This window comes from Dendrobates tinctorius, unplaced genomic scaffold (genome assembly GCF_039654945.1).
Source record: "Dendrobates tinctorius isolate UK_male_01 unplaced genomic scaffold, ASM3965494v1 ptg000388l, whole genome shotgun sequence".
NCBI classification, from domain to species: Eukaryota; Metazoa; Chordata; class Amphibia; order Anura; family Dendrobatidae; genus Dendrobates; species Dendrobates tinctorius.
The window spans coordinates 8,032,729-8,057,500 of NW_027362054.1; the positions used below are offsets into that span (position 1 = coordinate 8,032,729).

The following is a 24,772-nucleotide window of genomic DNA, read 5'->3' on the forward strand; positions in this document are numbered from 1 at the left end:
AGCCCGCCAGGTACTCTGTGAACCGCTCCGTCATGGCCCACACTACTGCGAGCAGCTCGAGCTTAAAGGAGCTGTAATTGTCAGGGTTGCGCTTGGAATCATGGAGTGAGCGGCTTCCATACGCGATCACTCTCTCCCAGCCGTCTTGAACTTGTGACAACACAGCCCCCAGCCTGTGAAGACTCCCATCAGTGTGAAGGATGAACGGTTGCGAGAAATCTGCATAAGCTAACACCAGGGCATCCGAGAGTGCAGCCTTAATGTCTTGGAAGGCCTCTTCTTGGGGTTGTAGCCACTGGATTTTTCGTCCATTTACCCTAGCGTGAGCCCCCTTCAGCAGGTCGTGCAGGGCTCGAGCTCGACATGCAAAATTCTTTACGAAACAACGGTAGTATCTAGCCAACCCCAGGAAGGCCCGTACGTCTTTTATCGTCTCGGGGTAGGCCATCCCTGAATGGCAGCAACCTTTTCCCGGGACGGCCTTACGCCCTCCGCCGAGACGATAAGGCCCAGATATTCGATCTGGGTGCGAAATAGGTGGCATTTTTGGGGTTTTACCTTCAACCCGTACTTTTGCAGCCGGCCGAGTACCTGCCCCAAACGCTTCAGGTGGTCCTCAAATGTGGCAGCAAAGATGATGATATCGTCTAGGTATATCAAGGTGGCCTCGAAATTGAGATCTCCCGGACACCGCTCCATCAACCGCTGAAAAATCCCAGGGGCGTTGGACAGTCCAAACGGCATTTGAATGAACTCAAATAGTCCCACAGGAAGTATTAATGCCGTCTTAGCCCTGTCTTCTTCTGACATGGGCACCTGCCAGTACCCACTAGCCAGGTCCAAAGTCGAAAAATACGTTGCCTTCCCCAAGGCGGACAAGGATTCTTCTATACGGGGTAGTGGGTACGAGTCTTTGATGGTGCAAGCATTCAGCTTTTGATAGTCCATGCAGAACCGTAGGGTGCCATCCTTTTTGCAGACCAACACAATGGGAGCCGCCCAGGGGCTTTGGCTGTCTCGGATAACTCCCTTCCGTAGCATTTGGGCCAGCAAAGTTTTCACCTCTTGGTAGAGCTGTAGAGGAATCTGTCGATATCGTTCGCGGATGGGGGCCGCTCCTGCCGTGAGGATTTCATGGGTGATGGCGATGGTACATCCAAAATCTTCCTCATGACTAGCAAATAACTCGTGGCACTGTCCGAGCAGTGTTTCTATCTGGGAAAGCTGATCTGAAGTTAGTCCGGAGAGCTCGGCTCGCATTTGTTCCAGGATGTTTCGACCCTTCTCTTGAGTCGAGATTTCGGTAGCTTGTAGAGTCCGGATAGTTACTTCCCAAGGGTCCTCGGATTGCACTCTCAATTGAACCACAAGGGCCGGCAGCACTTCTTCCAAAGGCCTTACTAGCTTGGCCAGTTCGGTCCGGGGCTTCAGGACGATGTCTTGGTCTTCATGGTTGACGCAGCGCACAAGGACGGTCCCCTTTTGCACTGTTGTCAGGGAGCGGGCCACCAGTATGCCAGGAGGCAAGCACACCGAGTAGCATGGCTCCACCTGAATCTCTATGCCCTCCAAGGGTATCGAAGCTCGAATTGGCAGGGCCATCACCGTCTGCCCAGGGGGCAGTACAAGCAGTGGAGCTGCTGGCGCGATGACATTGCCCAGAGCCTCACCCTCCCGGTAGTCCTGATGTACTCGCACTTCCCGCACCAACTGCTGGAATACCTGTCCTTGGGCCGTGTAGGAACCCCACTGCTTCAGGATCTTGTGCGTGGGATCATTGAGGAGCAGATTGCCGAACTCCCGTAGTATGTTCATGCCCAGAATCACTGGATGCTGCTCATCGGTTTCCCCTTGGGTCAGAACCACTCCTCTGCTGCCGAGGGATTTACCGCACAGCGTCACCTGTACCCACACCACCCCGGCAACAGGGACCAGTAGTTGATTGGCGGCTACTAGTCTGATCATGGGTCCCCACTGGGGTCTCGCTGCCTCGGGGAAATTCTGCCGGAAATAAGTTGCAGGCATAGTTGTCACTTGTGACCCCGTGTCCACTAGGCACCGGACGGCACGGCCCTCTACTTCTGCCCATACCACCACACATTTTGTGACCAAATCTTCGTGACTTCCAGCACCCCTAATCGTGGTTTCTGGCTCCGAGCGGCGTCCCCTTAGCCCGGAGCCCTCTAGTTTAATGGCCGCCGAGGTGGGTATCTCCCATGCCGCGGATACTCTCGGGCGAAGTGGCCTGGCTCCCCGCACTCATAGCACCGGGCTGCGAGGACCGACCACCCCGGGTGGAGCGGGGCCCCCAGGGGCCTGGATTGAAACTAGGCCGTCCAGTCGCGGACTCAGTCCTTTTCTTCACTTCGGCCAACTCGCCCTTGATGTTCTTCAATTCTTGTTTCATCTCCTCCACCCATTGAGGCTCCTCAACTGCGTTCACGGAAGCCTCCACACTCCGGACCTTCCCCACGGGGACCGTCATCCCCTGCTCCTGCTCTCAAGCGCGTGCTTGACTTCCCACCTCTGAAAAGTCCATACGGGGATTCATTCTGACCTGCTCCCGTAATGCCTGCTTTATTATCGGGTCCCGCAGTCCAGTCACCAACAGGTCATGTAGTGTAATGTCAATAGGTCCTACCCCTACGCCGTCCTTCCTTTCAATGGCCGTATGCAACTCTTGGAGGACATTCATATACTAGGTGATGGTCTCCCCCCTCTCCCTGCATCCGACTGAACAACCGTGTTCTTAAGTCTCCCACATTGGTTGGGTCCCCATGGGTCTGTTCTAAAATCTGTAAAACTTTATCAAAGGTGTTGCGGTGTCCCGGGGGCCTCAACATTACTGAATTCCGAGCCTCCCCGTCTAACGCCATGAGAGCTACTTCGGCTTCCAGGTCAGGAGTCATCGGGTGCATCCGAAAGAGCCCCCTCATCCGTTCTGTCCAACGCCATAGCATGGTATTAGAGCTGGAAAACCTAGGCAGGTTGCTCAGCATAGCCCCCAGCGAAATGCTGGAGCGGGGGGCCCTCGCTAGCTGTCGAGTTCACGGCCCTGCCCTGGTCTGGGGCGTCATTGTCCGTGCTCGGAGACTGCATCCTGCCAACTACACCAAATGTAGGTAACAGCAGGTATGCAGGATGCAGTGACAAGATGCGAGACTGAGCTGAACTTTGGGAAGAAAACTTTTATAAATTTAACCCGCTAGGGCTATGCTAAGCAACCAAAACACAATAACAGCTATTGTCCTCGCAGGGACTTCTGCACAAACAAACACTTTCAAAGAGAACACGACTAGCCCGGCCAAGGCCGGTTGCTATAGGGCCGTGATATGGACGACTACAGGTCCTTATTTCCTATAGTGTCACTTATCCATCCTGACGTCCCTCGGCTTCTCTGATGAGGCTGCTTTGGTGTCGCAGCCGCTGGGCCCAGCTGCTGAAGATCTGTCGTAGTCTTTGGGCACCCCAGCGCCCAGGAGGAGTTGGGGCACAACAGGCCCTGAGGAAGTCCTTTAATGAGGTAACCCCCTGTAGAAACAGCGGGGTTCCACTCGTAAGCGAGTTCAATGAGACTCCAGACCCCAAGCAGGGTGGTGTCGCAGTTACCAGGAGTGGCAGTTGGCAGGCCACGTGCACGGCCTGGGCATTGGCAAAGAGTTTCTCTGTAGGCGAGGAGTAGGCCCCAACTGCCGACTGCAGCCGGGTGACGTCAACTGCGGGCGATGATGAACAGGTCGCAGCCGCGGGCTGAAGCAGGGCAGTAGCGGGCAGGTCGCAGCTGCGGGCTGGAGTGAAGTGGCAGCGGCTGCGAGAGGCGGTGGACAGGCCGCAACAGGCTGGAGCACAGCGGTAACAGCTGCGGACGAGCGTGGGCAGGTAGTGACCCCGGATTGGAGTGAAGCGGCAGTATCTTGTTGGTAAGTTTGGCGCTTACTCTCCTCAGGCCACTGTAAGTCTCCCCTCTGCCGCTTGTCTCCTCTCTGGTCACCGTCTGTCACTCTGGCTCTCTCAAACTCCCACAGTCTCATGCTTCATGTCTGCCGTTCCGCCAACTGACTTCCCTGCGCGCTCCCTGTCCCTTTTATACTCGCCCCTCCCCTTGCTGTCCTGTCACTCCCAGCAGTCCACTCTCCTCCTCTGTTCCCTGGGTACAGTTCCCTTAGGAACCTAGATGGCGGTCCCCTTGGTTCCGGTCCGGACACTCTGTGGGGGCCCTTCTCCCTACAGATGCTCTTCTTTATTCATAATATACTTAGGGAAAGATTTAACATGTGTAGAACTCTTAAAGGCTGTTACACAAGGTTAGATGAATTTGGCTTATCTTTAAATATAACACTTCTGTATAAGTTGTTTGTATCAAAAAATGGCACCAATGAAATCTACAGCTTGCCACGCAAACGATAATTCCATTGAAGGAAAGTTGTAAAACTTATGGTTCTCAGACCCTCGCTGCGTCCCTGTCCCTTCCAAGCTCTGCCCATTTTGTCAAAGCTGAGCGAGACTGCTTCAAAAATTTTGAAACATTTTAATGCTATTTTTGCCAGAATTCTTGTGTAATCACTTTGATGATTCAGGACCTTTTTTACAGAAAGGTTAATGATGTTAGGTTGCAGAATTGCTACCTATAAAAAGTCAATAAAAGCTTGTGAATAAATATACAGTAATGGACAAAAGTGTTGTCACCATTGAAATTGTTCCAGGAAATGACGTGGTTCTGAGTCGCCCTCACACCCAGGGCTGTGGGGTACTCGGTACCGGGCCGTTGTCAGGGGGAAAGTATCACGGCAGCTGTGACCCGGTCCATGGTCCTGGGCGCCCGATATCAATGGTGGTTTGTAATATAGTTTATGGAATAGTTCGTGACGCCACCTGTGGTATTTGGCAAGCAAGATGTTAAGCCAACGCTGCGTGCAGGTCCTCTGGGGCTGATGGTGTGTTGCAGCATAGATGGTATAGCTCCCCACAGGTGAAGCTGTAACCCCAGGGCAGTGTGTAGGCGCAGGTAGTGTAAAGGAGGATACCCAGATGTAGCAGTGCTGACGGTGTTGGTGCACAATGACTAGAAGACACCAGGGCTTGTAGTTCCAAAGCTTTACTCACTGTTCGTGGTACACACTGGTGCCTGCCTCCGTGCCGTGTCCTCCGGGGCAGAGACTCAATAACCTCCCGGGCAAGTCAGGCTTCTCCTCTCCAACACTCCGCCAACATGTACCTGTCCTGAATGACTCCTCTATTGCGCCTATTAGTGTGAAGAGCTCCAGTACCGTGGTTACTCTGAAGTTCCTCCTGTCAGATGTTCCTAACAACTCTACTTGTATGACAGACAGCTGTAGCCTGATCAGGGACCTCCTGGATCCCGGCTCTCTATCCGTGCTGCTGTTGTGTCCCAAGTCTTGGATGGGAGTAATGCATTTACAGCCAACTACTCCACCGGTGTCTGCTGCAGAACCATAAGTGTCCATACAACCTTGGGGACCGGGCCTCGGCCTTGCGCTGAGAACCTATTGGCAGGGTTCCTCTTCCAACCCACAACTCCTCTCTGTTCTCCTACTCCTTCGTTCCGCGCTGTTCCTTCTCTCTCTTATGGAAGCTTAGGTTGCAGTTCTACGTCTTTCTCCTTCTGTTCCTTTCCCGTGCCAGTTGGCTCAGGTCACTGTGGCAGCTGCAGCACTCCTTCCTCCATCCCTCTTCCAGGGATCCTCACTCCTGTCCGAGTGACTTCCTACTCGACTGACCTTCTGTCAGACTGACCTGTAATTCTAAACTTTCCCACTCTTTTATATCTAACTCCACCCACCTCCCAGCACTTCTCGTATTACGAAACAAGGACCCACGAAAGGTGCTCTGCTATCCTCTAAGCATGGAACCGCAATCTGGTCCATTGCTGAACTATCCTGTGTGTGGGTGCAGGTGTTGGAGTGTGGAAAGGAGTTCCCAACTTACCTAGTTGGTGGGGCACTACACCTTAGGAGAAGGTGCAGTACCTCTGTGGCGACTGAGCCTCAGGGGCGCCACAATTCTCCCAGAAATTTATTGCAATTACACATGTTTTGTTATACACATGTTTATTTCCTTTGTGTGAATTGGAACAACAGAAATAAACAGAGAGAAAAGGGCATATTTTACATAACTTTGCTCCAAACCCCAAAAATGGGCCGCATAAAATTGTTGGCATCTTTTAAAAAATATAGGTAAATAACTTTGTCTCAAGCATGTGATGCTCATTCAAACTCACCTGTGGCAAGTTACAAGTGTGAGCAATATGAAAATCACACCTGAAATCAGATAAAAATGGAGAAGTTGAGAACTGTCTGAGGACTTGAGAAGCAAAATTGTAGAAAAATATCAACAATATCAAGGTTACAAGTCCATCTCCAGATATCTTGATGTTCTTTTGCACGTGGTGCGCAACATAATCAAAGAGTTGACAACTCATGACACTGTAGCTAATCTCTCTAGATGTAGATGGCAGAGAAAAAATTATCAAAGGCTGCAACATAGGTTAGTCCAGATGGTTGATATGCAGCCCCAATCAAGTTCCAAAGAAATTCAAGCAGTCCTGCACGCTGTAAGAGCAAACTATCCGTCGACATTTGAATGAAATTAATCTCTATAGCAAGAGACCCAGAAGGACCCCACTGTTGACACAGAGATGTAAAAAAGCTAAACTGCAGTTTGCCAAAATCTATGTGAGTAAGCCAAATCTTTAACCCCTTAATGAGCGGAGCTTTTTCCAATTTTTAATTTTCGTTTTTTGCTCCCCTTCTTTCCAGAGCCATAACTTTTTTATTTCTCCATCAATATGGCCATGTGGGGGCTTATTTTTCTGTGGTACAAGTTGTACTTTTGAACAACACCATTGGTGTTAGGAGTGGCGGAAGGCACTAAATAAAAATATAATTAAAGTACCTTCGCCACTCGGGGTCCACCGTGCGGAAGCTGGAAAAACCGCAGCTAAGTGAAGGCAGAGCAATCTGGCGGCAGTGTGCAAGGGTTAAACTGCACCCAATTTCACTAAGCAAGCTCTGTTACAATCACAGAGGCTGCAAGCCAAAACCAAACACAGAAACGCTGAGTCTGTTTAAGGTTACAGACTCTCAGCGATGCACACGCGGTATTTATGGTCACAAGAGTAGCCTTAGACAGCAGGACTACTCCATCTAGACCTACCGTAGAGACAAGTGTGCGTGGCGTCGCAACTGCGAACGCCCGGCAAGACTGCAATGGCAGTGCGGCGATAATTGCGCCGCTGGCAAAACGCCGCTATCACGCTGGCACAATGCAGGCGCTAAGCTGCTGAGATAGATGGAGCAAATCCGCGCTGGCACTAGTGCTGCTATGGCAGAACTCAAACACTCACACAGACGTAGTATCAGAGGAATGGGGGTTTCAAATGAGTCGTTCACCAGTCCAAGCATCCATCAACAAACATAAAGCAGCAAGTATGAATATACTAGCGCATGGCGGATCAGCCATGCGCGCTTTTTATAACGAACGGGACCTTCCAGAAATCTCCAAGGCTCCAGGAAGAGCCAATGGGATTCGACACAGGACCTGAGCACCTGACTCCCGAACTCCAATGGGCGTTCGTCCCATGAGCATGCTCAGATGAGGGAACAAAGGACTTAGCCTCTGGAGAGAGTTGCCGCAGGGCAATCTCCTCTGCAATCTCCTCTGCAGCAGGAAAAGCGCAGGAGACTGCAGAATGTGAGGACCTAGATTAGAGGCAGAAATCTGACTCCTAACAATTGGATTTGCCATGTAGTGTACTCGAATGCGGGAAAAAAATTCCAAGTGCGGTGAAATTGCAAAAAAAGTGCAATCCCACACTTGTTTTTTGTTTGGCTTTTTTGCTAGGTTCACTAAATACTAAAACTGGCATGCCATTATGATTCTCCAGGTCATTACGAGTTCATAGACACCAAACATGTCTGGGCTCTCTTTTATCTAAGTGGTGAAAAAAATTCCAAAGTTTGCTAAAAAAAAAATGCGCCATTTTCCGTGACCCGTAGTGACTCCATTTTTCGTGATCTCAGGTCAGGTGAGGGATTATTTTTTGCGTGGTGGGCTGACGTTTTTAATGATACAACTTTTGTGCAGATAAATTCTTTTGATCGCACGTTATTGCATTTTAATGCAATGTCACGGCAACCAAAAAAAAGTAATTCTGGCGTTTTGATTTTTTTCTCACTACGTCATATAGCAATCAGGATAATCCTTTTTTTTATTGATAGATCGGGCGATTCTGAACTCGGCAATACCAAATATGTGTAGGTTTAATTTTTTGTTTTATTGTTTTATTTTGATTGGGGCAAAAGGGGGGGTGATTTAAACTTTTATGTTTTTTTTGTTTTTTTTAATTTTAAACTTTTATTTTTTTACTTTTGGCATGCTTCAATAGTCTCCATAGGAGGCTAGAAGCTGCCATAACGCGATCGCCTCTGCTACATAGAGGTGATGCATAGATCACCTCTATGTAGTAGAATTACAGCATTGCTATGAGCGCCGACCACAGGGTGGCACTCATAGCAATTTGCCATCAACAACTATAGAGGTCTCAACGAGACCTCAGGCTGTTATGGCAACGCATCGCTGACCCCCAATCATGTGACGGGGACGGCAATGCGCTCATTTCTGGCCGTGCGCCGGGAGCTCTAGTTAAATGCCCGCTGTCAGCTTTTGACAGCGGGATTTAACTAGTTAATAGGCGCGGGCGGATCACATTTCCGCTGGCACCTATTGCGGGAACATGTCAGCTGTTTAAAACAGCTGACATGTCGCGGCTTTGAGGTGGGCTCACCGCCGGAGCCCTCCTCAAAGCGGGGGATACTGGCCACTGACGTACTATCCCGTCAGCGGTCAGTAAGGGGTTAAAAGAAGAGTCTTGTGGACAGATGAGACCAAAATAGAGCTTTTTGGTAAAGTACATCATTCTACTGTTTACTGAAAATGGAATAAGGCCTACAAAGAAAAGTACACAGTAAAATATGGTGGAGGTGTGCAAAGTATCATGAAATCTGAAGATTACTAAAGGATTTTGGGTGGCAGTGTAGTGCCCAGTTTCAGAAAGCTGAGTATGTGTCTTAGGTCATGGATCTTCCAGCAGGAGATTGACCCCAAACATACTTCAAGAAGCATTCAGAAATGGATGGCAACAAAGCGCTGGAGAGTCTGAAGTGGCCAGCAATGAGTCCGGATCTAAATCCCATTGAACTCCTGTGGAGAGATTTTAAAATTGTTGTTGGGAGAATGCACCTTCAAATATGAGAGACCTGAAGCAGTTTGCAAAAGATGAGTGGCCCAAAATTCCAGTTGAGAAGTGTAAGAAGCTTGTTGGTGGTTATAAGAAGCAATCGATTGCAGTTATTTATTCCAAAGGGTGGGCAACCAAATATTAAGTTGAGGGTGCCAACAATTTTGTCCGGCCCATTTTGGAGGTTTTGTGTGACATTATCTTCAATTTGCCTTTTTTCAGTGTTTTTTGTGTTGTTCCAGTACACACAAAAGGAAGCAAACGTGTATAACAAAACAAACATGTGTAACTGAAATCATTTTGTGGGAGAAATACTTAGTTTTCTAGAACAATTTCAAGGGTGCCAACACTTTCGGCCATGACTGTATGTACCTTAAAACAATTCATCTGACAAACACAACTTATCCTGAAAAATAAACAAGCCCTCATAAATTGACAAGAAAATTAAAAAGTTATAGCTCCTGTAAAAAAAAAAATGAATACATAAAGATTCTTTATAGAGGTGGAAAAAAAAATTAAACTCTATTCTGTGTTTTGGATGACCCATGTGAATATGTGAGTAAGTACTGAAGTCCTAGCTGGGAGAAACTTTCCTACAATTCTACAACTACAACCTCTGGCAAAAATTATGGAGTCACCGGCCTTGGAGGATGTTCATTCAGTTGTTTAATTTTGTAGAAAAAAAGCAGATCACAGACATGGCACAAAACTAAAGTCAATTCAAATGGCAACTTTCTGGCTTCAAGAAACACTAAAAGAAATCAAGAACAAAAAATGTGGTAGTCAGTAATGGTTACTCTTTTAAACCAAGCATAGGGGGAAAAAATTATTTCTAACAAAATACTTTTATTTTCCAATGTCCTTTATCTGGGCAATATGTTTCTATTTTCTTATATGTGGAAATGCTGTAGCCCTTTGTCAATAAAACATAGTTAATCACTGGTCTTTGGTCATATGTATAATGTATTGATATTAGTATTCTGTCTTTTTTTTGTAGATGTCTCTGCAGATGACTAGTGCAAAGCTATCCCCAGATTTACAGTATTTACTCCTGATTTCAAAAAGCCAAAAGGTAAGAATGCCTTCCAGACAACAGTGCTGTACAAGTATGTTCATAAAAATATATATATTTGTACCATGTTAGCCAGTAGATATAAAAATATTAATATTGAATATTAATTTGAGAGTCCTCAGTGGTTGATGCCTTCTAATGGCTAACTGAAAAGATGGTAACAAATTGCACGTTTTCACGGTCCCTTCATCAGGCACAGAATAGCACAAAATCTGAAGAATCACATATTTATACACAACACAGCACAGAAAGAATGCAATAGATAAGACAAGTGACGTGAGGCAGAAAGGGAGAAACGGTTGTGGATGTAAATATTGGAACAGTTGATAGATAATGATGTGAAAGTTTTATTGTCCTGTGATTGAGGTCTGGTCCATTGTTGTGATGCCCCCAAATGGTATGAGGAGCATGTTCCTTAGATGATGTAGAAACACATAATTTCATGTGACACATTCATTCCTGCCCTGAGTGTGTCAAAAGTTGTCATAACTTTGTACTACCATATTTTTCTGTCTCTGAGATTAAGTTTATCAGGGATAGAAAAAAAATGTTTAGCCACGGGTAGATCTATTTTTGTTTCCTTTTATTGTGTGGTGATGAGAATTCATAATTGAGTTCTTGTTCTATCTCCCTCACATACAGACCCCCAGTTGGATATTTGGTACACATAATTACATTACATTAAACACACGTGATCAAAATTGTTGGTGCCCCTCGATTAATGACAGAAAAAGTCACAATGGTGACAGTAGTAACTGTAATCTGACAAAAGTAATAATAAATAAAAAAATCTATGAAAATGAACAAATGAAAGTCAGACATTGCTTTTCAACCATGCTTGCACAGAATTTAAAAATAAAATAAAACTCATGAAATAGGCCTGGACAGAAATGATGGTACCCTTAACTTAATATTTTGTTGCACAACCTTTTGAGGCAATCACTGCAATCAAACGATCCCTGTAACTGTCAATGAGACTTCTGCACCTCTCGACAGGTATTTTGGCCCACTCCTCAAGAGCAAACTGCTCCAGTTGTCTCGTGTTTGAAGGTTGCCTTTTCCAGACCTCATGTTTCAGCTCTTTCCAAAGATGCTCAATAGGATTTAGATCAGGGCTCATAGAAGGCCACTTCAGAATAATCCAATGTTTTCCTCTTAGCCATTCTTGGGTGTTTTAGCTGTGTGTTTTTGCAAGACCCATGACCTGTGACTGAGGCCAAGCTTTCTGACACTGGGCAGCAGATTTCTCTCTAGAATTCCTTGATAGTCTTGAGATTTCACTGTACCCTGCACAGATTCTAAACATCCTGTACCAGATGCAGCAAAGCAGCCCCAGAACATAACAGAGCCTCCTCCATGTTTCACAGTAGGGACAGTGTTCTTTTCTTGATATGCTTCATTTTTCCGTCTGTGAAGATAGAGCAGATGTGCCTTGCCAAAAAGTTCCATTTTTGACTCATCTGTTCATAGGACCAGGGCTGCCACTAGGAATTTCGGGGCCCCATACTGGCAAAATTTTCATGCCCCCTTAAGATCCCACCCAGGCTCCACCCCAGCTCTGACTCCGCACAACAAAACCTTCCACAGTCCTACCGCTCGCTCTTGCAAAAACTCATCTTCTGCACCAAGTTCTCACCAATCTGATATTAACAGTTCCCAGCAGACACCAGATCACATACATAGCCAGCAACTTTTGTTTAGGCCAAAAGAATTTTTAAGTAGCCACCTCGACAAAGTAGACTCTTTTGGCGGGACCCTACTCTAACCTATTAAACGTTTCTTAAAATATCCAAAACTCTTTTTAGGTCTATTTTTATTTATTTTTCTTTAAGGGAATTAGTCATATATATTTTTTAGAATGACCATTAATACCACATACAGGGGACAAAAACTGTCACACCATGACCAGACCATATATTACCACCACATAGTGACCAAATAATACCACATACAAGGAGCAAAGACCTCCATTCCATGACCAGATCACATATTACCACCACATAGTGACCAAATACTACAATACTAATCATTAATAAAAAACACAACACTAATGCCATTATACACAGGAGCTCTGTATATAATGTCAGTGTACAGGTAATACAGTGATCACCATTGAGATTATACACAGGAGCGCTGTATATAGTATATAGTGTACAGGTAATACAGTGATCACCAGTGACTTTATATACAGGAGCTCTGTATATAGTGTACAGCGAATAGATAATAGAGTGTATAGTGTCATTGTACAGGTAACACACTGACTCACCAGTGACATCTCTACCTGAGTCCATCATCTTTGCTTCTCTTTTTCATGCAGCGCAGACCGCCATAATTTCTTCCAGCCAGGACTTGTCTCTGCATAAAATAACAAAGTTACCTAGAGCCCGGCTTCCAGAGCACATTCCCCATTTTTTCCCTTTCTTCTACACTACACATCTGAATACAGACGTGCACCCACCATTAATATATAATTAGTTATTATGGAATCCGCCATTCCAAATATAAATTATAATCCACCACTGCGTCCCCACCAACTACAAACAGCCATTTTCCCCACCTAATAAATATATACATTAATTAGCCCCTGTGTTTTGAGTTCATTTTCTGGTTCACCAGTTGTGAGTTCTCCTTCCAGACTCCCTCTGGTGGTAACAGGAGGTAGTGAGGCTGATTTGATCGGTGGAGATCTGCCACCTGAGAATGAGGATGACGATTGGACCTTAGGAGTCTCAGATTGGATTTAAGACAGCTAACGCCCTATTCAGTTGCTGGTGATTCCTTCTGGCTTGTCAGCTCTTGGTTTTCAGCTCTGTTCCAGTCATCTAAAGCTAAGTTTTTCTGCTAGTGTTCACACTTGATTTTGTTGGTCTATTCAGTTTTTTGTGTGGTCAGCCAGCCTCGGCTGGGGGCTGTGCTGAATTTCCACTCTTATTTATCAGTATTTTGCCAATTTGCTTTTTGTCCTTTACTAGTTTGGTCTCTTTTTGCTCTGTCTCAGAATATTTCAGAGTGCTGATATAGTGGGAGAAGTCTAGTGACTTCAGGGTTAATTTTACTATCAGAAGTGTTGGACATTATTTTTGTAGGGTTTTTTGCAGGTTGCAGACAGTGTCTTTCCTTTCCTTTCCTTTCTAGTTAGTTTTGGCCCCATCGTTTGCTCAGCCTATTTTCCTGCCTGTGTTTGTGCCTTCATCTTGTTTCACCGTCAATACATGTGTGGGGGCTCTCTATTCCTTTGGGGTCTGCTCTGGGGCAGTTAGCTTTCCCCTTTTCATGCTTCAGGCTTATTTAATCCTTCGGCTGTGACGAAGCGCCTAGGAACATCGTAGGTACGCTCCATGGCTGCTGCTAGTTGTGTGGTAGGATCAGGGATCTGCAATCTGCATAGTTACCAACCTCTCTGGTTTTCTGTGACTTAGCTTGTTTTGCTTTTTTCTCCTCGGTGACCCATTCATAACACCCCTGTACTCTTTCCCCCAATTCATTACCAGTCCCTGCATCCTCAATGCCCCCACTATGTGCCTCCCACTCCCCCGATTCATTATGTTTACATGCCCCTTCCGCCCCAATTCATTTTCATGTCTTCTCTTTCTCCCACCCTCTATTCATTATCAACTGCTCTCCCCCACATTCAATACATCATTGTTAAATAAACTAGCTGTGAACAGGTGCTTACCTAGAGTCACCAACTCATATACAATCAAACAAATAAAGCAGCACTCTGTAGCGCATGCAAATATGAAATATGAAAATTGAATTGCACTACTGCACTAGGAATATGAAAACATGAGAAAGTTTAGCGCATAAATTAGCCAATTCATGCTAATCAATTGTATTCACGTCTTACAGACACAAGTACAAGTGAAGCGCTAAACTCCAGGATTATTGGTGGAGCTGAACACACCGAAGATGGGGAGGGGTATTTACTGCTTGGGGGGGGGCATTTATTGCTTGTGGGGGAGTATTTACTGCATGTAGGGGGTATTTACTACTTGGGGGAGAATTTAGTGCGTGTGAGGGTGTATTTACAGTGTGGAGGGGGTATATACTGGGTGTGGGTGGTGTTTACTGTGTGGGGGGTATTACTGTGTGCGTTGGTGTGCTTAATGTGCGTGCAGGGTATTTGCTTCCTGGGTGAGTATCTACTGTTTGTGGGAGAATATTTACTGGGTGTAGGTGGTGTTTACTGTGTGGTGGGGATTTGCTGCCTGGGGAGTATTTACTGCCTGTGAGGGTGTATTTATTGTGTGGAGGGGGTATTCACTGGGTGTTGGTGTTATTTACGGTGTGGGGGTGAATTTACTATCTGTGTGAAAAACAACACAGCAAAATGCCTAGTGTGAACGTAGTCTTAAGGCCCCGTTACACACAACTACAGTTGTGGCCAAAAGTATTGACACCCCTGCAATTTTGTCAGATAATACTCAGTTTCTTCCTGAAAATGATTGCAAACACAAATTTTTTGATATTATTATCTTCATTTAATTTGTCTTAATTGAAAAAACACAAAAAGAATTGTCCTAAAGCCAAATTGGATATAATTCCACACCAAACATAAAAAAGAGGGTGGACAAAAGTATTGGCACTGTTCGAAAAATCATGTGATGCTTCTCTAATGTGTGTAATTAACAGCACCTGTAACTTACCTGTGGCACCTAACAGGTGTTGGCAATAACTAATTCACACTTGCAGCCAGTTAACATGGATTAAAGTTGACTCAACCTCTGTCCTGTGTCCTTGTGTGTACCACATTGAGCATGGAGAAAAGAAAGAAGACCAAAGAACTGTCTGAGGACTTGAGAAACCAAATTGTGAGGAAGCATGAGCAATCTCAAGGCTACAAGTCCATCTCCAAAGACCAGAATGTTCCTGTGTCTACCGTGCGCAGTGTCAAGAAGTTTAAAGCCTATGGCACTGTGGCTAACCTCCCTAGATGTGGACGGAAAAGAAAAATTGACAAGAGATTTCAACGCAAGATTGTGCGGATGTTGGATAAAGAACCTCGACTAACATCCAAACAAGTTCAAGCTGCCCTGCAGTCCGAGGGTACAAAAGTGTCAACCCGGAATGATCAATGTTTTGCTTTTTGCTTCATTCTCTTTTGCGTTTTTTCATTTAAGACAAATTAAATGAAGATAATAATACCAAAGAATTTGTGTTTGCAATCATTTTCAGGAAGAAACTGAGCATTATCTGACAAAATTGCAGGGGTGTCAATACTTTTGGCCACAACTGTAGTTGTGTGTAACGGGGCCTTAAGACTACGTTCACGATAGGCATTAGCGATCCCACCAGCGATCCGACATGGATGGGATTGCTGGGACATAGTTAGGCTGATCGCTGGTGACCTGGTGACATAGACAGACTCACCAGAGATCAGGACCAGCGAGCAAGCTGGTATCTAAGTTACCCGCTGTTTACCCTAGATACCAGCATGCACACTGATATCCAGGGTAAACAGCGGGTATCCAAGAGCCATACCCGCTGTTTACCCTAGATACCAGGTCCCAGCGTCGCTGATCGTTGGTCTCCCGCTGCCACACGCAGCGATACGTGCTGGCCAGCGGGAGACCAATGATCAAAAAATGGCCCAGGATGTTCCTGCACGATCAGCAATACCCGGCGGGGGGCGGGTCCCTGATGCATGTCACACACAGTGAGATCGCTGGAGAGATCGCTGATGCGTCACAAAATCAGCGATCTGAAAGTCTGGAGACACAGAACCTACAAAGAGTGGCAGCCCAGAAGAGGATCAGGAACAGCAGAGACTGGGTTGTCCAATGTAGGAGACGTCTTATCTATGCCAAACCCATTGTAAGTGGGAATGGTGCATTACGGAGGTCCAGGACATCAGCTGAGAACATCTCCATCCCAGAGAACAAACAGTTGAGTGATTCTCCACCAAACACCTCACCGGATAAAGAGGAGCCAGGTAAGATGGAAATTGCTCTGTATAATGAGACTGGGGTGAAGGGGATTATACTCCTAATATTATGTACTGGTCACAATTATCCAAAGTGCAGAAAAACTGCCCTTGTTGTCCATAGCAACCAATCACAATGCAGCCTTCATTGTTCTATAGAATGTTAAGAAATGGAATCTGTGCTGTGATTCGTTCCTATGGGCAACAGGAACTTTTTTGCTATTGGACAGTTTTGATTAATGAAAGCCCAAATATTAGACATTCCCTGTCATTTACATAATTCTGTTTAAAATTATAATCTATGCTCTGGCACTATATTTGTTAAACTCTTGTTGGCGGAGTAATATTCCGTTTTTTGCCTCCCTGCTTCGAAAACACATAACTTTTTTTTAAATTTTTCTGCCAATGTAGCTGTATGTGGACTTGTTGTTTTACTGGACCAAGCTGTAGTTTTGCAGGCCACTATTCATTTTATCACTCAATGTTCTGGAAAACAGGGAAAAAGGTTTACAATGTGGTAAAACTGTGGAAAAAATGATTCTTCCATTTTTTTTAACTTCATTCACTTGTGGTGAAAATGACCTCACAAGATGTTTCTCCACGTCAGTTACATCTATGATAATGCTGAACACGCATAGGGGTTTATAACAGATAATAAGGAATTATATTTATAAACTGGTTCGTGTCCCCATTATTCTAAGACTTTGTAACTTTTTGATTTTGATAACTCGATGGAGCTGTGCGATTTTTTTTTTTTTTTTTTTTTTTTTTTTTTTTTTTTTTTTTTTTTTTTTTTTTTTTTTTTTTTCTTGGAAAGCTGCAGTTTTTATTGATGCCTTTCCTGGGTAGACAGAACATTGTGATATCTTTTTATTGCAATTTGTTAGGTGGACACAACGCCTCCAAAAAATGCAAAAAAAATCAGGTGGCAGCTATGTAATACAGTGAGCATCTGCCTGGTACGGTGCATGCTCAGCTACTGAGCCCGCTCCATACATTTGCTGCACATCATGACAAACATTTCCATTATGCATCTACAAAGGGGTTAATAATCTTGTATCATCTCAGCAGATGGAAGCCTTATGATCCCTTGTGACATAGCAGCCATGCCAGCAGAAGACCTTGGTGAAGCTAAAATATGTATTTCACCCATTAAAGAAATGGTCAACACTCCAAATACTATTGACCTTGCCAGCCTTGAATTCCAGAAAGTTCTTACACACGGACGCTTCGGAAAAGTAAGTGTGAATTTATCCCCCTCCGTATTCAACCAATGTATCCTGCACAGATACCCAGGAGGGATGTACATATTCATTACAGGATGCTCATATGTAAGGATAATTGGGATAAACTAGTGACATATTACACATTAATAGATGAGCTTTTGGTCTGATCTGTTGTGATTTTTCTCCAGGTCATCTTGACATCAGATCTGGTCAATGAAGGACTGCTGGCCATTAAGATCATGGACAAAAGGTCTTGTAGGGAGGACATTTTCTCTACAGAGGTAGAAGTCATGAGAATGGCTGCTGGATGCCCCTACCTAATGTCCATGCGGGCGTATATGGAGACACAAACCAATTATAATATATCCATGGACTATATGGCTGGAGGAGACCTGTTTTACCACATGGCAGAATCGATGTCGTTTAACACTGAGACAACAAGGTAAATGTCTTGTACTAAATGTTAATAATCCGCTGTAGTCCTAGAGCAATGGACAATGACAACAAGAAAACATAATGACATGAAAAGGACACGTGTGTGATCTCCTCATGTTCTCTGTATGACTGTGTATGTAACACTGATTCACCCTTCCATTTTTACTCCACAGACTCTTTGCAGCAGAGATGGTGTGCGGACTCCAATTCCTGCATGAACACGGCGTCATACATAGGTAATCATTTCACCTCCATAAATCTGTCAACTGTGACGCTCTGTTGTCTCCTTACATATCTATTGTAGAAAGTTATTTTCATGAATTATCCTCACAATCAGTGTCTGCTCCTTCTCCTTGCAGTGACCTGAAGCCAGAGAACATCCTCCTCCAAGACACCGGACACATCAAAATCTCCGACTTTGGCTTATCAGCCATGAATGTGTTTGAGAATGGCATAGTGAATAAATTTGTTGGCACTCAGGGTTACATAGCGCCTGAGGTAAGGAACATCTCTGTGTGATTGGTGCCGATAGTAGGATTGAGGGATAATCTGATCCCAATGTATCCTGCTCACATCTAATCAAAGACCGATTCTCATTGTCCCTTTGTGTAAATCCTGTTCCCGGTATATTCAGCTTCTCTCCAATCTCATGTTTCCACAGATAATGGACCGTGAAGGCTACAACCATCTGGCAGACTCATTTTCATTAGGCGTCATCCTATATATGATGACTGTAGGTAACCGGCCATTCTATAGCGAAGGCTCAATGGAGGAGTACCACCAGTCTCTGCGTGACCACATCCCTTATTTTCCAACAGGGATCTGCATTAATACCATCCATATCATAAAAGGGGTGAGTAAGATCAGATGGATAAGGATGATGGGGGATTACAAGAAGAGATAGAAGATAAGATGTGAACAGTCCATAGACATTGTGCAATAACTTATCAGTAATAATATATAATGTAATGACCAATGGTCTCTTTCATTTTCTAGCTTCTTTGCAAAACTCCATCTGCCCGATTTGCCATTACATCATCTATCAGGTCCCATCCGTTCTTCCACTCCATAGACTGGAGCGATGTGGAGTGCGGAAGATCCGACCCACCATTCCCATATTACTATGTAAGTACAACACATACAGACATCCATAATGTTGTCACTACTCAGTAACGCGCTTACCCACTATATCCCTTATTGTTATATCCCCCAGTACACTGTATATACTGAATGTGAGGAGCTGATTCTCAGATGTATATATTTCTTTTCTCACAGCAGGACTATTAGGCTGATAACAATCAGCCCCATTCCAGTAACATCCAGGAATGAAGATTTATATTAATTGGATGAGACGACAAAACTGGACTTTCTCATTTACCGAACTGTGACAAACCTACCGAGCTTCCACCACGTAACATCCACATAGATTTGAGCACCAAACATCCAGGGATTTATTCCGATCGCCATACTTGGGGTCAGGAAGGAATTTTTTTCCCTTGATATGAGGATAATCCAACAAGGAGTCCTCAGGGTTATTTTTCGCCTTCCTCTGGATCAACATAGCAAGTAATTAAAGGCTGAAATTGAAGGACTTCTTTCAGCTATACTTGCTATGTCACCATCTGGATGACTCATCTACAATGTGGTGGTATGGTGAAGACTACCAGATATGGACAGAAAGAAGGCAGCGGCTGCTCCTTCACCTTCCGATTATGGACTGAAAGAAGGAAGCGGCTGCTCCTCCACATACCGGATATGGACAGAAAGAAGGAAGCGGCTGCTCCTTCACTTATAGAAAATGTACAGACAAAAGGAAGCGGCTGCTCCTTATCTTACTTGGCCATGTACAGACAGAAGGCAGCGGCTGCTCCTTTACCTACTTGGCCATGTACAGACAAAAGGAAGCGGCTGCTCCTTATCTTACTTGGCCATGTACAGACAGAAGGTAGCGGCTGCTCCTTTACCTACTTGGCCATGTACAGACAGAAGGAAGCAGCTGCTCCTTCTCCTACAAGGCTATGGACAGATGGAAGGAAGCGGCTGCTCCTTCACCTTCCTGCCCATGGTCAGACAGAAGGCCATATGGTTAATTGCGATGCTGTTGGAATCCAGGAGAACTCCAACTACACAGATCACATTTCACACATTCCTGCTCTTTTCCTCTCATGTGTGATCCAGACCTGGATGTCCGAAATCGGCACAAATGCAAACCAAGGCCCGAGGAGCGGAATCATCATCATCTGCTCTTTTCTACAGAAAGTGACAGTATTTATACACTTTCTTTTATCATCATTGCAAATTAATAACAACTTTATTGCACAAATACATTTATAAAACATCAATGCTGTTTTTGGTTAGATTCTTCTCATATACAGACCTGCTATTTTTTATTTTTATGGATATCAACATCAATACCTGGACGAGGTATTTTGGTGCTTAGGCAGACGAAACCAATGGTTCCCCCCGAGAAAAGGAATTGGTTAGAAGTTATAATAACAGGACTTCTAACGCTGCAGTTCTCCCCTTCAATCAGTCCAACAACAGTCTCTGATGATCACTTCCATTAACTGTTACCTTTTTCACCAAAATATATCAGCAAAAGTAATTAAAAAATGTGGTGTGCTTTAGAGGTGAGGCATAATAGGGAGGGCAATTTCAACTTTGCCCTGGGCTCTGTTTGACACGGCCCCCAGTCCCCCTAGCCTTCCCCTGGGCCAGGTGGATGCTAGTGGTGACTGAGGGCCAGCGCTCAAAAGTGCTCTGGGGGAGGCTACAGGGGACTGGAGGCCCACATCCAACAGGGCCCAGGGAGAGGCTAGTGGTGACTGGAGGCCGGTGCCCAACAGGGCCCAGGGGGAGGCTAGTGGAGACTGGAGGCCTGAGTCCAACAGGGCCCAGGGGCCCTGTTGGATGTGGGCCTCCAGTCACCACTAGCCTCCCCCTGGGCCCTGTTGGATGCTGGCCTGGCCCCCTTGGGCCCTGTTGGATGCTGGCCAGGCCCCCCTGGGCCCTGTTGGATGCTGGCCTGGCCCCCCTGGGCCCTGTTGGATGCTGACCTGGCCGCCCTGGGCCCTGTTGGATGCTGGCCACCCAGCCCTCCCTGGGCCCTGCTGGATGCTGGCCGCCTAGTTCTCCCTGGGCCCTGCTTGATGCTGGCCGTCTGGCCCTCCCTGGGCCCTGTTGGATGCTGGCCCTGGGCCCTGTTGGCTGTTGGATGGATGCGGCCCAGCGGGCCCCAAGTCACCACTGAGCACTGTCTGATTCTTCTCATTTACAGACCTGCTTTTTTTATTTTTATGGATATCATCATCAAGACCTGGACAAGGACAAGGGCTTAGGCGGATGAAACCAATGATTCCTCCCGAGAAAAGGAATTGGTTAGAAGCTATAATAACAGGACTTCTAACGCTGCGGTTCTCCCCTTCAATCAGTCCAATAACAATCTCTGATGACCATTTCCATTAACTGTTACCTTTTCACCAAAATATATCAGCAAAAGTAAAAAAATGTGGTGTACTTTAGAGGTGAGGCATAACAGGGAAGGCAATTTCAACGTTGCCCTGAGCTTTTCTGGATGTGGCCCCCAGTCCCCCTAGCCTTCCCATGGACCACGGGGAGGCTAGTGGTGACTGAGGGCCCGCGCCCAAAAGGGCTCAGGGGGAGGCTATAGGGCACTGGAGGCCCGCATCCAACAGGGCCCAGGGAGAGGCTAGTGGTGACTGCTGGCCCCCCTGGCCCTGTTGGCTGTTGGATGATGCGACCCAGTGGGCCCCAAGTCACCACTGAGCACTGTCTGCAGCCAAGCCTTTTCTCACCGCCCGCGGCGCCCGGACTCTGGAGACCGGAGGGAGACTCACCCTGCTCACCCACCACCTCCACCTGGTCGTCCGGTCTGTGGCCTGCCTGTCACCTCGTCCGGTCCGCCTCCTCTGGTCTGGTCCGCCGCCTCGCCATCCGCCGACAGCTTCCACGTGGCACACCGCACGCTGCTCTGCTCCAAAATGAGGAAGTGGAGCAGTGTGTGATGTCACATCAGGACCATGATGCACCCGGCTGAAAGCTACAGTGCCCATTTCCATTCACCCATGCATTTACAACACTGTGGTGTCTCTTTAAAACACCACAGTGTTGTTATGCATCGGGGGCATTCGGAAGCTGCAGCCTGCCCTGAACAAAATGTCGGGGGACCCGAGCGCGGACCCGAGTGCAGACTGGGCTGCCAGCGTGCTCGGGGCCCTCAGCCAGGCCCCCCTTTTTCCTCCTAATCACCGGGCCCCATACTGTAGTAAGGGCAGTAATGCCCTGATGGCGGCCCTGCATAGGACATTCTCCAAGAAGCTTTGTGGCTTGTCAACATGTAGTTTGGAAAATTCCAGTCTCTCTTTTTATGATTTTTTTTTTCAACAATGGTGTCCTTCTTGATCGTCTCCCATGAAGTCCACTTTGGCTCATACAATGATGGATGGTGCGATCTGACACTGATGTTCCTTGAGCTTGAAGTTCACTTTTAATCCGTTTAGAAGTTTTTCTGGGCTCTTTTATGACCATGTAATATTTCAGTTGTTTTTTTAAATAAATTTGCAAAAATTTCTACAATTTGGGGTGCAGATGGGGTGCAGAGTGTACATTAATGAGAAAAAAATGAACTTTTTTGAATTTACCAAATGGCTGCAATGCAATAAAAAGTGAAAAATTTAAAGGGTTCTGAATACTTTCCGTACCCACTGTAGAATACATAGATATATAGATGTCAGTGACACACATATATACAGTATATATACACTCACTGGCCACTTTATTAGGTACACCATGCTAGTAACGGGTTGGACCCCCTTTTGCCTTCAGAACTGCCTCAATTCTTCGTGGCAGAGATTCAACAAGGTGCTGGAAGCATTCCTCAGAGATTTTGGACCATATTGACATGATGGCATCACACAGTTGGCGCAGATTTGTCGGCTGCACATCCCTGATGCGAATCTCCCGTTCCACCACATCCCAAAGATGCTCTATTGGATTGAGATCTGGTGACTGAGGAGGCCATTTGAGTACAGTGAACTCATTGTCATGTTCAAGAAACCAATCTGAGATGATTCGAGCTTTATGACATGGCGCATTATCCTGCTGAAAGTAGCCATCAGATGTTGGGTACATTGTGGTCATAAAGGGATGGACATGGTCAGCAACAATACTCAGGTAGGCTGTGGCGTTGCAACGATGCTCAATTGGTACCAAGGGGCCCAAAGAGTGCCAAGAAAAAATTCCCCACACCATGACACCACCACCACCAGCCTGAACCGTTGATACAAGGCAGGATGGATCCATGCTTTCATGTTGTTTACGCCAAATTCTGACCCTACCATCCGAATGTCGCAGCAGAAATCGAGACTCATCAGACCAGGCAACGTTTTTCCAATCTTCTACTGTCCAATTTCGATGAGCTTGTGCAAATTGTAGCCTCAGTTTCCTGTTCTTAGCTGAGAGGAGTGGTACCCGGTGTGGTCTTCTGCTGCTGTAGCCCATCTGCCTCAAAGTTCGACGCACTGTGCGTTCAGAGATGCTCTTCTGCCTACCTTGGTTGTAACGGGTGGCAATTTGAGTCACTGTTGCCTTTCTATCAGCTCGAACCAGTCTGCCCATTCTCCTCTGACCTCTGGCATCAACAAGGCATTTCCGGCCACAGAACTGCCGCTCACTGGATTTTTTTTCTTTTTCGGACCATTCTCTGTAAACCCTAGAGGTGGTTGTGCGTGAAAATCCCAGTAGATCAGCAGTTTCTGAAATACTCAGACCAGCCCTTCTGGCACCAACAATCATGCCACGTTCAAAGGCACTCAAATCACCTTTCTTCCCCATACTGATGCTCGGTTTGAACTGCAGGAGATTGTCTTGACCATGTCTACATGCCTAAATGCACTGAGTTGCCGCCATGTGATTGGCTGATTAGAAATTAAGTCTTAACACACAGTTGGACAGGTGTACCTAATAAAGTGGCCAGTGAGTGTATATTTATATTACATAAAAGAAAAGCCGGCAATTCAGCAGCTGCATAGTGTAAAATCACTGCAGGAGCTCACAGGATAGAAGAGATGGATTACAGGATTACATACTGTAAATACCTATAGAACACGTAGCTATATAGATATCTGTGACAAATACATTTAGTGCAGTGTGTGTGCAGCTTACTGTACATGTATCTAATTATAAAGGATTATTTTTCTGAAAAAAAAATGGAGTGGGCTCCCGTGTAATTTTCTTAACTGTCAGAGGGAAAGCTGACAGCTGTAGGCCAATGTTTATAGCCTGGGAAAGGGGTAATACCCATGGAGCCTCCCAGGCTAATAATATCAGCTTACAGCTGTATACTTAACCTTTACTGTCTATTAAAATGGGGGACCCTAAAAAAATGAATTGGGTCCCCCAATAATTAATAACCAGCAAAGGCTATGCAGACAGCTGCAGCCTGATATTACTAGCTTAGGAAGGGGCCATAGATACCCCCAGGCTAAAAACATCAGTTCTCAGTTGCCCCAGAAAAGGTGCTTCTCTAAGATGCGCCAATTCTGGCACTTATCCTCGCTCTTCCCACTTGCCCTGTAGCAGTGGCAAGTGGACTGATAGTTGGGGGGTTGATGTCACCTTTGTATTGTCAGGTGACATCAAGTCCCGAGGTTTTTAATGGAGAGGTGTCAATAAGACACCCCCATTACTATCCCCATAGTCACATTGTAAGAAAACACAGACACCCAGAAAAAAAGTACTTTAATTGAAAGAAAGACACAGACTCCTTTAATAATCTTAACCAAGCCATACTTACGACCTTGCCTATTCCCCCGATGCCCTTGTCATCTGCAAAAGAGGTG

The 24,772-nt window shown here is 45.8% G+C and overlaps 1 protein-coding gene across 2 annotated transcripts in view; it reads left to right on the forward strand.

Annotated features, from left to right (window-relative positions):
- LOC141076136 (inactive dipeptidyl peptidase 10-like) overlaps positions 1 to 24,772 on the forward strand; it is a 491,503-nt gene that overhangs the window by 238,171 nt on the left and 228,560 nt on the right. For both annotated transcript variants that reach the window (XR_012227421.1, XM_073563456.1), the window contains exon 5: positions 10,254 to 10,328. Coding sequence is in view for 1 of the 2 variants with exons in the window: in XM_073563456.1 (XP_073419557.1) it covers positions 10,254 to 10,328 (75 nt within the window). In the remaining variant the exon portion in view is untranslated. The remainder of the gene's footprint in view (positions 1 to 10,253; positions 10,329 to 24,772) is intronic.